At 46.2% G+C, this 18,896-nt stretch overlaps 1 protein-coding gene across 5 annotated transcripts in view; it reads left to right on the top strand.

Moving 5' to 3' along the window:
* The window catches only part of aplp2 (amyloid beta (A4) precursor-like protein 2), a 97,290-nt gene that overhangs the window by 73,259 nt on the left and 5,135 nt on the right, over positions 1 to 18,896 (top strand). For 3 of the 5 annotated variants that reach the window (XM_017466257.3, XM_017466258.3, XM_017466261.3), the window contains 2 exons: positions 10,137 to 10,222; positions 18,540 to 18,617. In XM_017466257.3, the coding sequence (XP_017321746.1) occupies positions 10,137 to 10,222; positions 18,540 to 18,617 (164 nt within the window). The remainder of the gene's footprint in view (positions 1 to 10,136; positions 10,223 to 18,539; positions 18,618 to 18,896) is intronic. The other 2 variants (XM_017466260.3, XM_047154983.2) reach the window with 1 other exon arrangement.

The raw sequence follows: 18,896 nt of genomic DNA on the forward strand, positions 1-18,896 counted from the left end.
GTGTGCATACCCCAAAAATAATACTTTATTGAAGAACCTTTTGATTTTATTACATCATTCATCACGCTTTATTACAAAAACATTCTAGAGCCGTCAAATTGAGGGTATCTTCTGTGCACAGACCACAGGTCACCCCACAGATTTATATTTTTTTGTAATTTAGTGGGGTTTTTTTATTTTTGAAAAAGCATACAGAACATTTTGCAATAAAAGAAGAAAACTTACTTGACAACTATTACCCCCATATCCTCCCTCCTTCCCTCACCCAACCAGTTGCACTACAGAACTTAGACAGACACATAAATAAAATGGGATAAAATAAATACATATATATATATAAAGAAATGAAATAGTAGTAATAATAATAACAGACGTAGTAGCTGTAGATTAAATATCCAAAATTTCCTTGACTGTAGATATCCAATTTTTCCACATAGACAAAGTTACAGGTTTAGCGTGATTAGTCAGCGCAGATGACTGGTCTAGATATAGCATCTCCAATAAAGAATGTAGCCAATGCTTAGTAGAAAGGTCATGAGGAGGTTTCCAACGTTGAACTAGTATCTTCTTTGCAACGGTCATGGCAGCTAGCCAAAATTTCCGTAACTTCTCACTTGGAGGAAATTGAAAATTATCATTCAACAATAAAATAACAGGATCTTTGGTTAATGAATCAAGATTCTTTGATAAATGAATCCTTGTAGCCTAGTACAAAACATCAAGTACCACATCCCAGAATTTTTGCACATCTGGACAGTCCCAAAGCACATATCAAAGTGTCCACGCATCCAGGTCAACAAAGATTACAATATGGGTGGGGTGATAGACCCATAGCATATCATATGCGTTTGGTTATATATGATTTGTGAATAACTTTGAAATGAATGAGTTGGTGGTTAGGGTTCGTGGATGCATCAAATGTATTATCCCACACTGTATCCCATTTGATGATTCTGTTGGATCAAATAACCAAGCTCTAGCTTTAGGGAAATTATCTGTATTAAGATTTAAGAAGCAAATATAAAAATAAGAAAAGAATTCCTGTTCTGGGTGCATTACAATTCCAATTCACTACAGGGTGAGTTTGAAGACTTGTACCCCAAGGTACTGTAGGGAGTTAGCTTGGGGAGAGGGCAGAGCACAGACCCACAAGAGACAGATTTCAGTGATCAGGGGGGTTTTATTTTTAGCTTAGTGCGAAGTGTCCGACGTGAGGGGGGCGTGTGTGTGTTAGTGCGTGGGGGTTCGTGGGGGTGTGGCTGTCGTGTGACCTTCTTGAGGGCGTGTCGGGGTTCCCGAGGCGAGGGCGTGGGTCTCCCGTGCCGTCATCCACCGGAGCGTGCATTTTCACCACCCGGTGGTCTCGTCCGCGCTCACACCTTCGGGGAGAAGAGGAGAGAGAGAGAGAGAGAGAGTTTAGTGGTCGGCGTGAGTCAAGGTTACCGTTGTACTCCGCGTGGGCGCGTCTGTAGGCCGCTGAAGAGCACGCACGGATTCCGTCTCTTCACCGTCGGTCTTCCTCCCCCTGTATGGCCGGAAGCGCGCCCTTTTATCCTCCTCCTCTGTCGCCTGATTGGTGGACTTTTCCCGCCTGACTCCCCAATCGCCAGCGGCCCCGCCGTGATGGTCCTTCCGGCTGCTGGTGTGTTTGGCACGAGGCTGTCCGCTTCGTGCCGGTGCGGCAGTTGGGGAAGGAGCGCCTTTCTTCTCCTGCGCGCCGGCTGTCGGTCCGTCGCGACAGTACCCCCCCCAGCTCCGAGCCTACTGCCACTCGGTGGTGGGCCCACAGTGCGTCTCGTCGAGAGAGCCCATCTGCGTTGCCATGCTGGGCCCCCGCCCGGTGCTTAACCTGGAACGAGAAATCTTGCAAGGCGAGAAACCAGCGTGTTACCCGGGCATTTGTGTCCTTGGCTTTGGCCATCCACTACAGGGGGGCGTGGTCAGTTAGGAGGACGAAGTGCCGGCCAGCCAGGTAGTACCGCAGCTCCTCGATGGCCCACTTTATCGCCAGGGCCTCTCGCTCGACGGCTGCGTATTTGTTCTCCGCAGGGGATAACTTCCGGCTGATGTAGAGGACCGGGTGTTCTTCCCCGTCGAAGGTTTGCGAGAGGACGGCGCCAAGCCCGGTCTCGGACGCATCAGTGTGCACGGTGAATGGGAGGTCGAAGTCCGGATTACGCAGTACCGGCGCGCTGGTGAGGGCCCCTTTCAGGGCCTGGAAGGCCCTCTCTGCGTCAGCTGATCACCTGACCCGGTCTGGCTGGCCCTTCTTGGTGAGATCTGAGAGGGGGGAAGCTACAGCAGAGAAGTTAGGCACAAACCTCCGGTAGTACCCCGCCAACCCCAAGAAGGCCCGTACCTGTTTCTTTGAAGTGGGACGAGGGTAGTCCTTTACGGCCTCGATTTCCTTCGCCTGTGGTTTCAGCATTCCCCGGCCGATGCGGTACCCCAGGTACTGGGCCTCAGTCAGCCCTAGGTGGCACTTCTTGGGGTTGGCCGTCAGGCCGGCCTCCCGGAGCGCCTTCAGGACCTCCCTAAGATGAAACAGGTGGTCGGCCCATGTGGAGGAGTGGATGACTACGTCGTCCAGGTAGGCAGTGGCAAACGTGCGGTGGGGCCGCAGGAGGATGTCCATCAACCACTGGAACGTGGCGGGTGCCCCGTGTAGCCCAAAGGGGAGAACCCGGTACTGCCAGTGGCCGGTGGCCGTGCTGAAGGCCGTTTTGGGTCTGGCCTCCGGCGCCAGCGCAACTTGCCAGTAGCCCTTGGTCAGGTCCAAGGTGGAAATGAACCGGGCCCTCCCCAGCCTTTCGACGAGGTCGTCTACTCTGGGGAGGGGGTAGCTGTCGAACTCGGACACCTGGTTCAGTCTCCGGAAGTCGTTGCACAGCCGCATGCTCCCGTCCGGCTTTGGTACGACGACGATGGGGCTGGATCAGGGGCTGCTGGACTCCTCTATGACGTGGTCCCGTAGCATCCAACTGATTTCCTCCTCAATAGCTTTGCGTCGGGCCTCTGGGACACGGTAGGGCCGTTGTCTCACCACTACGCCGGGGGGAGTTTTGATCTCATGCTGGACCAGCTGGGTCATCCCGGGGAGGCCGAGAACACATCCGAGAACTGGTCGATCAGCTTAGTGAGCTCCTGTCTCTGGGAGGGGGTGAGGTCCTCCCCTAACCCGACCAAGGTACGCTTGCCATGGTCCGAGTCCCGGGTTGCGTATGCCGACACTACTGAGGCCGGTTCTATCTACTTCTTCAGGAGTTTCACGTGGTAGAGCTTCTCCTCCGCACGCTTACCGGGCTGTTTCAGGCGGTAGTTGACCGGGCCCCGGCACTCGAGGACTGTATATGGGCCCTGCCACCGGGCCAGGAACTTACAGGCGCTGCTGGGCACCAACAGGAGGACCCGGTCCCCCGGCTGGAATTCTCGGGGCTGTGCTGGGCGGTTGTACACTTTTCTTTGCTCCTCCTGCGCAGCGTGCATGTGCTCCCGGACTATGGGAGCTACCCGGTCGATCCTCGCTTGCATCTCCTGCACGTATTCGACGACCGAGCGGAAGGGGGACGGTTGCTCCTCCCAAGCTTCGCGTGCCACGTCCAACAGTCCCCGCGGGCACCGGCCGAATAGGACCTCAAAGGGGGTGAAGCCCGTGGACACCTGGGGGCACTCTCGGACGGCGAAAAGCACGTAGGGGAGGAGGAGGTCCCAGTTCCTCCCCTCCTCGTCCACCACCCGGCCCAGCATCCGTTTGAGAGTCTGGTTAAACGTCTCGACTAGCCCGTCGGTTTGGGGGTGGTAAACCGACGTCTTGAGGTGCTTCACCTGCAACAATCGACACAAGTCGGCCATTAATTTAGATACAAAAGGCGTACCTTGGTCGGTCAACACGTCCTTTGGAATCCCCACACGACTGAACAGGAGTACCAGCTCCCTGGCGATGTTCTGGGAGGTGGCCTTGCGCAGTGGCACCGCCTCGGGGTACCGGGTGGCGTAGTCCACAATGACCAGGATGTACTCGTGGCCCCGGGCAGACTTGGGTAGGGGGCCCACGAGGTCCATGCCCACTCGCTCGAAGGGGACGCTGATGATGGGTAGAGGGATAAGGGGAGCCGGGGGGGGCCGCCGTGGAGCCGTGTGCTGGCACTGCGGGCATTGCTGGCAGAAGGCCCGGACAGCCGCGTCCATCCCGGGCCACACAAAGCGATTCCTCAACTTCTCCAGGGTGTTTCGTGGCCCCAGGTGGCCGCCGAGTGGATGTGTATGGGCCAGATGCATGACGGTGGGTGTCCTGGGTTTGGGCACCACCAGTAGGTCCACCTGTTCCCCGCGGCGGCAGGCCCGTTGGTAGAGGAGCCCGTTCCGGACGAGGAAGTACGAAGCGGGGAGTCTCAGGTCAGGACTCTGGTCGACCCCCTCTATCAGTCGCACCTGGGCCCAGCAGTGCTTCAGACGGTCGTCCTCCTTCTGCTCCTGTCCGAACTTCCCCTCCCGGTTCACCTGGGAAAAGATAGACCACAGAGGGTTAGTGGGTTGGGGGGTCTTACCTTCCGTGGAGGTCTCTCCGCTGTCCTGGGCCCGGCTCCTCTTAGTGCGTCGCCGCGGTCTCGAGGGCTCGGCTGTCGGTTCCATCGGGAATCCGGGCCAGTCCCTCCCAAGGAGCAGGGGCACCGGGAGCTCGGGGATCAGGCCCACCTGGAGGGGCCAGACCCCGGCTTCGCCCTGGATCTGGACCTCAGCTGCGGGAACTTCCCGGGTGTCCCCATGGACGCAGGTTACGGTGAGGACTCCCCCCGGGCGACGTCCCTTGGGTAGGATGGAGGGCCGGGCAAGGGTCACCGTGCTCCCGGTGTCCAACAGGGCGGTTACCGGGTTCCCCTCGACCCACACCGTCAGGGACGGGGCCTGTGGCGGCTGTTGTAGGTGGAGGGCGCAGCCCGCCAGCCATGGCTTCGAAAACGGCCGGGCGGGTTCCCTCTCCGGCTCCGTAGGCATGGGCTCGTCCGAGGGTTTCCAGGAACGGGCGACCTCTGGCGAGCCCTCCAGGCACGGGGACGGGACTGGCGGTCGGGCCGGGGGCCAGGGGCACCGCGGGGTCGGTCGAGGGGCGGCTGCTCACCTTGGCCGAGCTCCAGGGTGGCCATGGTTCGTTCGAGGGTTGTCAGGAGCTCCTGGGGCGTGGTCGGAGCTTGTGCCCCCACTGCCTGGCTCTCTGTCCAGGGTAGCGCCCTCAGAAAGCGGTTGACCACCACTTTTTCTGACACTTATGCTGATGCTGATCCGGCCGGAGCCATCTCTTGGTGATCCGGAGGAGGGTGTTCAGCTGGCCGCATGGTCGGGCCCCCGGTCGGTAAGTCCAGCGATGGAAGTCTGTCACCGCCTGGTAGGGGGTTCGCCCACACCATGCCAGGACCCCCTCCTTCATGGCGGCGTAGTCAGCAGCCTCCTCTGGCTCGAGGGCATAGTAGGCCGTCCGCGCCTCTCCCGTGAGCAGTCGTCTCGATCCCATCCTTCCCGCGGGCAATACCCTCGAAGGTCTCAAAGTACGCCTCAAGATCTTCTTCGGGACCGAGGGGGGGAAGCAGGTGGCGGATCTCGCGGCCCGGGTTGGGGAGGGGCACGGTGGCTGTGGGGGTCTCCGTCCTCAGGTCAATCAGCGCCTGGGTGGCGACCTGAAGGCTCTCGGCGAGCTGCTGGGTCACTGCTTCAGTGTGGGATCCATGGTTGTCTTCGCCTTTTTTATTTTTTTATTTTTTATTTCTCTCTCAGGGTCCCTGAGTGCGTGGGGGTTCGTGGGGGTGTGGCTGTCGCGTGACCTTCTTGAGGGCGTGTCGGGGTTCCCGAGGCGAGGGCGTGGGTCTCCCGTGCCGTCATCCACCGGAGCGTGCGTTTTCACCGCCCGGTGGTCTCGTCCGCGCTCACACCTTCGGGGAGAAGAGGAGAGAGAGAGAGAGAGAGGTTAGTGGTTGGCGTGAGTCAAGGTTACCGTTGTACTCCGCGTGGGCGCGTCTGTAGGCCGCTGAAGAGCACGCACGGATTCCGTCTCTTCACCGTCGGTCTTCCTCCCCCTGTATGGCCGGAAGTGCGTCCTTTTATCCTCCTCCTCTGTCGCCTGATTGGTGGACTTTTCCCGCCTGACTCCCCAATCGCCGGCCGGTATAGCGTCAGCGGTCCCGCCCCGCCGTGACGGTCCTTCCGGCTGCTGGTGTGTTTGGCACGAGGCTGTCCGCTTCGTGCCGGTGCGGCAGTTGGGGAAGGAGCGCCTTTCTTCTCCTGCGCGCCGGCTGTCGGTCCTTCGCGACAGTACCTTATGGGCCTTTAACGCGGCACATAGTTTAAAATATAAAAATAAAGTGTTATGCGAAATATTAAATCTTTCAATTAAGTCTCGAAAATCCGGAATTGATTCCTCTCCTTTTATGTCATTTAATGTTAGAATGCTTTTTATAGCCAAGGAAGGCTGCACAAAAGGTTGTCCGCCAGAAAGTAAATTCAAATTGTGCCAAATAGGAGTATGAGTGTGCCATATAGTTTTAGATGAAAAACAGACTTCTGTCTTTTTAAATATTTGGAGAGTGTATGAAAGTATAGGAACATACATATAATGAGCACTTCCTGTGTGAAAAGCTTGAAAATAAAAAAAAATCCTGCAAACAAATTGGTGAAATGTGCTCTTTTTCTATTTGTTTCCATGAAGACTGTGAGCAAGGATCAAACTGTTTCATGACTGAGAGCAGGATAAAGGACCAGTGATACCATTTAAAATTATGGCAGCCCAATCCACCTTTTATTTTACTTCTTTGATGTGTAGACCATTTAATGCAGGGACACTTTCCAGTCCAAATATATTTTATCAGTAAAGAATCTAGCTTTTTCCAATAGTTTACTGGTGGGGGGAGAGGAAGCATAGAGCTAATACAAATTAATGTGGGGCAGAATGTTAATTTTTATTGTTTATATTCGGGCTGAGGTGATGAAGGCAGACACATTCATCTTTGAACATCCAACTCAACTTTTCCGTAAACTGACATATAATTAACTTTTCAAAAGGGGGGTTGGGGTAAATATGATATGATATGACAAATATGATTTGATATCTGAATATTACAACCCCAATTCCAAAAAAATTGGGATGCTGTGTAAAATTTAAATAAAAACAGAATGCAATGTAAATAAAAACTGAATGCAATGCAATTTGCAAATCTCATAAACCCATATGTTATTCACAATAGAACATAGAAAACATATCAAATGTTTAAACTGTGGAAATGTACCATTTTAAAGAAAAAATAAGGTAATTTTGAATTTGATGGCCACAACACGTCTCAAAGAAGTTGGGACGGGGGCAACAAAAGGTTGGAAAAGTAAGTGTTACTAAAAAGAAAAAGCTGGAGGAACATTTCGCAACTAATTAGGTTAATTGGCAACAGTCCAGTAACATGATTGGGTATAAAAAGAGTATCTTAGAGAGGCAGAGTCTCTTGGAAGTAAAGATGGGATGGAATCTAGATGGAAGCATACGTTGTTCTAAACCCTGTATATACCTTTCCGCATTGATGGTGCCTTTCCAGATGTGCAAGCTGCCCATTCCATAGGCACTAATGCACCCTCATACCATCACAGATGCAGGCTTTTGAACTGAGCACTGATAAAAAGCCGGATGGTCCCTCCCCTCTGTAGTCCTCTTTGGTTTAGAGAGTCAGGGTTAGGGTTTCCAAAAATAATTTCAAATTTCGATTCGTCTGACCACAGAACAGTTTTCCACTTTGCCTCAGTTCATTTTAAATGAGCTTTGGCCCAGAGAAGATGGCAGCGTTTCTGGATCATGTTCACATATGGCTTCCTCTTTGCATGATAGAGCTTTAACCAGCATTTGTGAATGGTACGACAAACTGGGTTCACAGACAGTGAGGTCTACTACAGACAGTGATTTCCGTTACAGAATCATGCCTGTTTTTAATGCAGTATAGCCTGAGGGCCTGAAGATCACTTGCATGCAATATTGATTTTCACATTGTCCCTTGCGCACAAAGATTTCTCCAGATTCTTGGAACATTTTAATGATATTATGTACTGTAGATGATGAGATATGCATAGTCTTCGCAATTTTATGTTGAACATTAATCTGAAATTTTCTTAAAATTTCCTTAGTTTAAACATTTGATATGTTTTCTATGTTCTATTGTGAATTTCATACAGTATCTCACAAAAGTGAGTACACCCCTCACATTTTGGTAAATATTTGATTATAACTTTTCATGTGACAAAACTGAAGAAATGACACTTTGCTACAATGTAAAGTAGTGAGTGTACAGCTTGTGTAACAGTGTAAATTTGCTGTCCCCTCAAAATAACTGAACACACAGCCATTAATGTCTAAACCGCTGGCAACAAAAGTGAATACACCCCTAAGTGAAAATGTCCAAATTGGGCCCAAAATGTCAATATTTTGTGTGGCCACCATTATTTTCCAGCACTGCCTTAACCCTCTTGGGCATGGAGTTCACCAGAGCTTCACAGGTTGCCACTGGAGTCCTCTTCCACTCCTCCATGACAACATCACGGAGCTAGTGAATGTTAGAGACCTTGTGCTCCTCCACCTTCCGTTTGACACAGATGCTCAATACTCAATACTGCCCTGCGGCCCAGTCTCCGAAGGGAGGGGATCATGCTCTGCTTCAGTATGTCACAGTACATGTTGGCATTCATGGTTCCCTCAATGAATTGTAGCTCCCCAGTGCCAGCAGCACTCAGGCAGCCCCAGACCATGACACTCCCACCACCATGCTTGACGGCAAGACACACTTGTCTTTGTACTCCTCACCTGGTTGCCGACACACACGCTTGACACCATCTGAACCAAATAAGTTTATCTTGGTCTCATCAGACCACAGAACATGGTTCCAGTAATCCATGTCCTTAGTCTGCTTGTCTTCAGCAAACTGTTTGCTGGCTTTCTTGTGCATCATCTTTAGAAGAGGCTTCCTTCTTGGACGACAGCCATGTAAACCAATTTGATGCAGTGTGCGGCATATGGTCTGAGCACTGACAGGCTGACCCCCCACCCCTTCAACCTCTGCAGCAATGCTGGCAGCACTCATACGTCTATTTCCCAAAGACAACTTCTGGATATGACGCTGAGCACGTGCACTCAACTTCTTTGGTCGACCATGGCAAGGCCTGTTCTGAGTGGAACCTGTCCTGTTAAACCGCTGTATGGTCTTGGCCACCGTGCTGGAGCTCAGTGTCAGGGTCTTGGCAATCTTTTTATAGCCTAGGCCATCTTTATGTAGAGCAACAATTCTTTTTTTCAGATCCTCAGAGAGTTCTTTGCCATGAATGAATGAATGAATGAATGCCTTTTATTGTCACTATACATATGTACAATGAGGTGCCTTGTTGAACTTCCACTGACCAGTATGAGGGAGTGTGAGAGCGATGACGCCAAATTTAACACACCTGCTCCCCATTCACACCTGAGACCTTGTAACACTAACAAGTCACATGACACCAGGGAGGGAAAATGGCTAATTAGGCCCAATTTGGACATTTAGACTTAGGGGTGTACTCACTTTTGTTGCCAGCGGTTTAGACATTAATGGCTGTGTGTTGAGTTATTTTGAGGGGACAGCAAATTTACACCGTTACACAAGCTGTACACTATTTTACATTGTAGCAAAATGTCATTTCTTCAGTGTTGTCACATGAAAAAATATAATCAAATATTTACAAAAATGTGAGGGGTGTACTCACTTTGTGAGATACTGTGTGTGTGTGTGTGTGTGTGTATATATATATATATATATATATATATATATATATATATATATATATATATATATATTAGCAGTTGTATATAAAATACCTGCTCAAAGTACCATGTGCACCACCACCATCCAACGAATCAGGGCAGGGAGCCATCTCTTATTGGCTTTCAGTCATGCAGCGCATACATGTGCATACATGTTTTTTTAACATTTGTATTAGAATTTGTATTTTGTTTACGTATAATGGCAGGTCCTGAGGATATTGTATTTGAATGTGTGTCCAAATGTTTATTGTCTGATGTCTGTGTGTAGACAGGTGACATCTAATATCTCTCTGTGAATGGTGCTGCTGTTCTATTCTCTTTGTAGGCTCTGGAATGATGAATAGTCTGGACGGTCTGATTGGAGCGGAGGAGAGAGTTATCAACAGTAAGAACAAGATCAGTGACAGTGAGGTGAGAATCTCAGGGCTTTTCTGTTATAGTACACATTCATAAAATTAAATTCTGTCTTACAGAATTTACAGAACACCTTAGGGTTGAATTTGAATGCAGACTGCATGCTAGGCCTCCTGGCCCATCATCAGTGCCTGTCCTCCCCAGTGTTCTTGTAGCTGAATGGGCAAATCCCTACAGCCATGCTCCAAAATCTAGTGGAAAGCCTTCCCAGATGATATGGAAGGGATGTTCAACAAGCACATATGGGTGTGATGGACAGATGTCCACAAACCTTTGGCCATATAGTGTATAATCTGCTCCACATACTTATCCCAGGGATTATCTTTAAACGAATTAATTTGCTCTTCACCAAAATGGGCAGCAAATAATGAAAAATACCTCAGTAATGCAATAATCTTCATTATGTACCTTGATTGATTATTATATTTTACATATAATACACCTTTCATGCCCTTGCATATTCTGATATTTATTAATTCCCATATATTATGCTCTTTTGCATTCTCAAATTAAAGGATGTTTTCAGTCTTTTTTTTTTTTTTAAATCCCATTAATCATTGCATGTCATTTCCCTTAGTTCTTTCCCATACCCACATCCTAGTTCTGATTTTTGACTGCATTGTCACTGACTAATAAGTCACTGGGATGCACTTGACTGAGTGTAGTGTTGTCTGTATGCATGCCAACATGCATCATTCTGTTAAACCTAGAGGTTTGTGCAGGAAACCTGAACATTTGTAGGCACATTGAGTGATTGAGGGTTGGCTTGAATGGTATGTGGGTTAAAACCATCTGCTAGAGATGATGGCGTCCTCATTATTGATTGGCTGTACATTCAAGGCATGTAGAGATGAATGAAAGAATGCTTTATTTCTAACATATATTTTCAGGGTTTTAAATGTACTTAAATAACTAAATAAGATTAGATAAAAAAACAAAAACAATTCCTTTTGACACAATTTCAATGCAAGTTGCATTTTTCTTGTGTATTCTGTGTTCTCTCGATGGAGTTGACTGTAATGTTAGCAGTTAGCCTCATTAATAATTATATTAATACAAAACATAAAGAAATTAGCAGGTGCCAGGTAATATTTGTTCTATAAATATTAAAAGATTTCTCAGTAATATGTACTTCAAGAAAGAAAGAACCAAATGCCCTAATTTGCAGAGTGTGATTATTTCGATCTTAAAATTTCTTAACTTTTTTTCTGCAGAACATTGGTTAAAATTTTATTTTAGTTTTAAAATATTTTTTTTTAAATTAATCAATATTTGGTGTTTCCTCCCCTGGATACAATAGCAGTACTGAGCCTCTTCCAGTAATGTCTACTATGGTTGGAGATACTTGCAGATGATCAGAACTGGCAAAAATTTTTAGACTCATAGTTTTTTCATGGCCTTGATTGTGCTTAATAGAACTTTAAACTGTTTACTTTTAATATCTATTACCTGACCTGTTTTATGGTTGATAAGTTTGCTCCATTTTTGCAGGAGAGTACTATAATTTTTTAAATAAACCCTTAGGAGAGTCATTTATGATGGAGGAAAGATTTTATATATATATATAATATAAAATCAGAAAAATCCTTGGCATCAAGTGGCAGAACAAAGTCCCAGACACTGTGGTTCTCAAACAACCAGGCCTCCCTAGCATCTACACCATCTTGATGACGACCCAGCTACAGTGAGGGAAAGAAGTATTTGATCCCCTGCTGATTTTGTACGTTTGCCCACTGACAAAGAAATGATCAGTCTATAATTTTAATGGTAGGTTTATTTGAACAGTGAGAGACAGAATAACAACAAGAAAATCCAGAAAAACACATGTCAAAATGTTATAAATTGATTTGCATTTTAATGAGGGAAATAAGTATTTGACCCCCTCTCAATCAGAAAGATTTCTGGCTCCCAGGTGTCTTTTATACAGGTAACGAGCTGAGATTAGGAGCACACTCTTAAAGGGAGTGCTCCTAATCTCAGCTTGTTACCTGTATAAAAGACACCTGTCCACAGAAGCAATCAATCAATCAGATTCCAAACTCTCCACCATGGCCAAGACCAAAGAGCTCTCCAAGGATGTCAGGGACAAGATTGTAGACCTACACAAGTCTGGAATGGGCTACAAGACCATTGCCAAGCAGCTTGGTGAGAAGGTGACAACAGTTGGTGCGATTATTCGCAAATGGAAGAAACACAAAAGAACTGTCAATCTCCCTCGGCCTGGGGCTCCATGCAAGATCTCACCTCGTGGAGTTGCAATGATCATGAGAACAGTGAGGAATCAGCCCAGAACTACACGGGAGGATCTTGTCAATGATCTCAAGGCAGCTGGAACCATAGTCACCAAGAAAACAATTGGTAACACACTATGCCGTGAAGGACTGAAATCCTGCAGCGCCCGCAGGATCCCCCTGCTCAAGAAAGCACATATACATGCCTGCTGAAGTTTACCAATGAACATCTGAATGATTCAGAGGACAACTGGGTGAAAGTGTTGTGGTCAGATGAGACCAAAATGGAGCTCTTTGGCATCAACTCAACTCGCCGTGTTTGGAGGAGGAGGAATGCTGCCTGTGACCCCTGGAACACCATCCCCACCGTCAAACATGGAGGTGGAAACACTATGCTTTGGGGGTGTTTTTCTGCTAAGGGGACAGGACAACTTCACCGCATCAAAGGGACAATGGACGGGGCCATATACCGTCAAATTTTGGGTGAGAACCTCCTTCCCTCAGCCAGGGCATTGAAAATGGGTTGTGGATGGGTATTCCAGCATGACAATGACCCAAAACACACGGCCAAGGCAACAAAGGAGTGGCTCAAGAAGAAGCACATTAAGGTCCTGGAATGGCCTAGCCAGTCTCCAGACCTTAATCCCATAGAAAATCTGTGGAGGGAGCTGAAGGTTCGAGTTGCCAAACGTCAGCCTCGAAACCTTAATGACCTGGAGAAGATCTGCAAAGAGGAGTGGGACAAAATCCCTCCTGAGATGTGTGCAAACCTGGTGGCCAACTACAAGAAACGTCTGACCTCTGTGATTGCCAACAAGGGTTTTGCCAACAAGTACCAAGTCATGCTTTGCAGAGGGGTCAAATACTTATTTCCCTCATTAAAATGCAAATCAATTTATAACATTTTTGACACGCGTTTTTCTGGATTTTTTTGTTGTTATTCTGTCTCTCACTGTTCAAATAAATCTACCATTAAAATGATAGAATGATCATTTCTTTGTCAGTGGGCAAACGTACAAAATCAGCAGGGGATCAAATACTTTTTTCCCTCACTGTACGCTGGGCAGGACATGTGGTACGCATGATAGACCAGCGTCTACCAAAGAGACTCCTCTATGGCGAGCTCGTTTAACATCAATCCTGCCTCCTGGGAACAGACTGCATTGGATCGTGATGCCTGGCGCTCCTCCATCCACAAGGGCTCTTTGCTGTGTGAGATAAATCGGACAGCTGCAGCCGAACGAAAGAGGCAAGCCAGAAAAACCCGTGTCAGCAACCCTCCCAGAGACATCCACCCTATCCCCTGTCCCACCTGCCATGGGACTTTCCGTGCAAAGATTGGCCTGACCAGCCATCTACGCACGCATCATCTCTGATGACAAAATGGTCTTCGCCGCTTCGATGGACAACATATATATATATATATATATATATATACACATACATACGCGCGCACACACACACACACACACACACACACACACACACACACACATATTAGAGATGCACTGATACAAAATTTCTCAGCCGATACCGATTATTCAGAGTTATATCGGCCGATACCAATAGTTCTGCCTTTTATGCCTTCTTTTAAATTAATAATAATTAATTCCACAATTCTGAAAGAAATGCAAATAAAAACTTAATTCTCTCCATTTTCACAGTAACTGGTCTCATAAACAGAAAACACATTACTCAAATTAACATTAACACATTATAAATTCTGAAGATTAAAGTAAGGTTTCTTAACTTATTGAATGTTATTAATACTGGCCCTTTAATTCAGTGCAAATAGCGCGGGGTGGGGGGGATTGGGAGTTAGACTCGATGCCGCTTCACTGCTGCAGCGTCCGGTGTAAAATTTTAGCGGTGCAGAGCTTACAGAGATTACAAACTCTTTCGCCCTCTTTTGATTGACAGGATATAATTGGCCCTGATCACCGGATGTTTTTAAACTATCGGCCGATAGCATGAAAAATAGCCTTTATCGGCCGATACCGATTATTGGCCAATACATCGGTGCATCTCTAATATATAGTAGATATATATCTCACAAAAGTGAGTACACCCCTCACATTTTTGTAAATATTTGATTATATCTTTTATTGTGACAACACTGAAGAAATTGCACATTGCTACAATGTAAAGTAGTGAGTGTATGGCTTGTATAACAGTGTAAATTTGCTGTCCCCTCAAAATAACTGAACACACAGCCATTAATGTCTAAACCGCTGGCAACAAAAGTGAGTACACCCCTCAGTGAAAATGTCCAATTGGGCCCAAAATGTCAATATTTTGTGTGGCCACCATTATTTTCCAGCACTGCCTTAACCCTCTTGGGCATGGAGTTCACCAGAGCTTCACAGGTTGCCACTGGAGTCCTCTTCCACTCCTCCATGACAACATCACGGATTTCGACTCCACCTTACGTTTGAGGATGCCCCACAGATGCTCAATAGGGTTTAGGTCTGGAGACATGCTTGTCCAGTCCATCACCTTCACCCTCAGCTTCTTTAACAAGAAAGTGGTCGTCTTAGAGGTGTGTTTGGGGTCATTATCATGCTGGAATACTGCCCTGCGGCCCAGTCTCCGAAGGGAGGGGATCATGCTCTGCTTCAGTATGTCACAGTACATTAGCATTCATGGTTCCCTCAATGAATTGTAGCTCCCCAGTGCCGGCAGCACTCATGCAGCCCCAGACCACCACTCCCACCACCATGCTTGACTGTAGGCAAGACACATTTGTCTTTGTACTCCTCACCTGGTTGCCGCCACACACGCTTGACACCATCTGAACCAAATAAGTTTATTTTGGTCTCATCAGACCACAGGACATGGTTCCAGTAATCCATGTACTTAGTCTGCTTGTCTTCAGCAAACTGTTTGCGGGGTTTCTTGTGCATCATCTTTAGAAGAGGCTTCCTTCTGGGACAACAGCCATGTAAACCAATTTGATGCAGTGTGCGGTATATGGTCTGAGCACTGACAGGCTGACCCCCCACCCCTTCAACCTCTGCAGCAATGCTGGCAGCACTCATACGTCTATTTCCCAAAGACAACCTCTGGATATGACGCTGAGCATGTGCACTCAACTTCTTTGGTCGACCATGGCAAGGCCTGTTAAACCACTGTATGGTCTTGGCCACCGTGCTGCAGCTCAGTGTCAGGGTCTTGGCAATCTTCTTATAGCCTAGGCCATCTTTATGTAGAGCAACAATTCTTTTTTTCAGATCCTCAAAGAGTTCTTTGCCATGAGGTGCCATGTTGAACTTCCAGTGACCAGTATGAGGGAGTGTCAGAGCAATGACACCAAATTTAACACACCTGAGACCTTGTAACACTAAGAAGTCACATGACTTCGGGGAGGGAAAATGGCTAATTGGGCCAAATTTGGACATTTTCACTTAGGGGTGTACTCACTTTTGTTGCCAGCAGTTTAGACATTAATGATTGTGTGGTGAGTTTATATATATATATATATATATATATATATATATATATATATATATATATATATATATATATGAATGTGATGCAGAATGTGGTTTAGCATTGTCCTGCTGAAAAATGCAGGGACTTCCCTGGAAAAGACGATGTCTGAATTGCAGCATATGTTTTTCCAAAATGTGTAAATGTCTTTCTGCAATAATGGTTCCCTCATGGATGTGCAAGTTACCCATGCCATGGGCACTGACACACCCCCATACCATGACAGATGCTGGCTTTTTGACCTGATGTTGATAGCAGCTTGCATGGTCCTTTTCCTTTTTGGCCCTGAGAACATGACGGCTCTTTTGACCAAAAACTAAATGAAATGTTGACTCGTCGGACCACAAAACACAATTCCACAGTGCTACTGTCCATCTCCGATGAGACCGAGCCCAGAGAAGTCAGTGGCGCTTCGGACAGTGTTGATGTACTTGCATCCGTGGATGCAGCGGCAGACGGTGTTGACTGACAAAGGTTTACCAAAGAATTGCTGAGCCCATGTCGGGATATCCATCATGGTTTTTAAGACAGTGACGTCTCAGGGATCAGAGATCACTTACATTCAGAAGTGATTTTCATCCTTGCCCTTTACGCACAAGATTTGACCGGATTCCTTGAATCTTTTAATTATATTGTGCGCTGTAGAAGGTGAAATGCCCCAAAATCCCCCGCAAGAAACATTTGTTTTTGGGAAGTGTTGTTCTCAAAGTGTTGGATTATTCGCTGCCACATCTGTTGGCGGATTGGCGAGCCTCGACACATCCTTGCTCTTGAAGGATTAGGCCTTTTTTGGAGGCTCCTTATTGTATTATCATACTATGATTAGACAGTTGCTTCACCTGTTTCACATCACCACCTAATTTCAACTTGTCACATCACTATTAATTGCCTCTGTCCCAACTTTTTTGGAACGTGTTGCATGCATCAATTTCAAAATAAAAATTTACCTTCCAAAAACTATGCGGTTGATTATGTAAAACCTCATATACCTTGTCTTTATACGTTTTTTTTGTGTAAATACAAGTCAAAGTATATTTACAAATCACTCCTTGTTGTTTTTATTAGCATTTTCCCTACTGTTCAACTACTTTGGAATTGGGGTTGTATATTAATATAATATGATATATATAGTCTATATATAATATATCTAATCTGTATAGGCAATATATAGTCTGTTATATACCTATAAAAATGTGATTTATTTAAAAAAATATCGTAGTCATATTGAACCATTCTCTTGAAAGGTGCCAACAACTTCATAAACTGCAATTTACACAGGGAAGGTGTTGTCTATTAAGAGTCAGGGTATGCCTCTTGGTGGCCTATTCAGGTTATTAAAATGATCTGCGTGTAGTTCACACCTTCAAGGTTGCTAGATTTTTCTTCAGTAGAAGTATCTGAGATGATGTTTCTCTTTCTGAAAGAAAAAGAATCAGGCATAGAAAATGTATACTGAAGAAACATCACTTTTTTCTTTGTCATAAGGTGTAACAAAAAAGCAAGGGAAATTTTGTTTAGTGTAGTACCAATATATAACTCCATAACAGTCCTACCTGTAATTATCACATTAACAACTTTTATAATGCATTAATCACTTAATTGAACAATATGGCTTCCACCTTCATTATTCAGAAGTTTATTAAATAGCACTTCATCCAGCATATCCTATTTTTAAATATGATTAGTTAATTGTCATATTAATGTAGGCATGGCATTCCAAAATTTATTGAGTCTATTGGTCTTCATGAATTTCAGCATGACATTGTGGTTAGTTAAACTGTCAGTCACTGGTACTGGACTTAATTGTTCTTGATTATGTCAATATCGAAAAATCAGCTTAAGTTGAAGGTCTGAATCACGTAAAACTGAGACATGCCTTTTTTTTGGCAAAATCCATGTGTGCAATTCTCATGAAACCATTCGAGTAGTGCACATGTCTGCATGATGGACACCTGACCATCACACCCATATGTGGGCCTTCCCTACACTTTTGCTACAAAGTTAGAAGCTCACAGTTGTCCAGAATGTCTTTGTATGCATTAGCATTAAGATTTCCCTTCACTGGAACTATGTGGCCAAAAGCAGTTCCAGCATGACAATGCCCCTGTGCACAAGCAATGTTCATGAAGACATGGTTTGCCAAAGTTGGAGTAGAATTTCTCGAGTGGCCTGCACAGAACTCTGACCTTAACCTCAGTGAATTTATGCTGCCCACCCCACCCCACCCCACCCACAGGCATCCTTGCTCATCATCAGTGCCTGACTTCCCATGTGATCTTGTGGCTGAATTGACTCAAATCCACCAGCCATGTTACAAAGTCTAGTGGAAATCCTCCCCCCCCCAAAAATAAAGGCTGTTGGAGGGGCCAACTCCATATTAATGCCCATGGTTTTGGAATGGGCTGTTCAACAAGCAGTGGTCACATGTCCACATACTTTGGCCATATAGTGTATGTCTAAATACTGTTGTGTGCCATTTTGGTATTAACGCCTTATTATGTGTGCGTAACATGGCTCTGAATATGGCCCAGACTGTCTAATTCGCACTTACACTCCCTGAGTGAGTAATTACAGCTGCCTGTCTGTGTTGGCAGGTGATTGATGAGACAATGGATGATAAGGAGGTGATTTACAGTGCTGAGAAAGTCAGCATTTGGAATGTTGATCCTCTGGTGAGTATTTTTCCCCTCCACTCTTTGGTACAGCAGCCTTTTTTTAGTTTTACAAAAATAATTTTTACCAATTAATATTTGGGGTGTGTGTACATTTTATATAAGATACAAGCAAACATTTGATCCTCTTTGAAACAATGCCTATTAATAAAGGTGATGCACTCTATCAAATTAATATTTTGTAGTAATTTTCAGAATTTAATTTTTTTTTTTAATCAGATCAGTAAATTGGAAAAAGTAAGTACACACCTACATTTATCAGGTGTTCAAGATTGAGTG

The sequence above is a fragment of the Ictalurus punctatus genome, chromosome 4 (genome assembly GCF_001660625.3).
Source record: "Ictalurus punctatus breed USDA103 chromosome 4, Coco_2.0, whole genome shotgun sequence".
In the NCBI taxonomy this organism is placed as follows: Eukaryota; Metazoa; Chordata; class Actinopteri; order Siluriformes; family Ictaluridae; genus Ictalurus; species Ictalurus punctatus.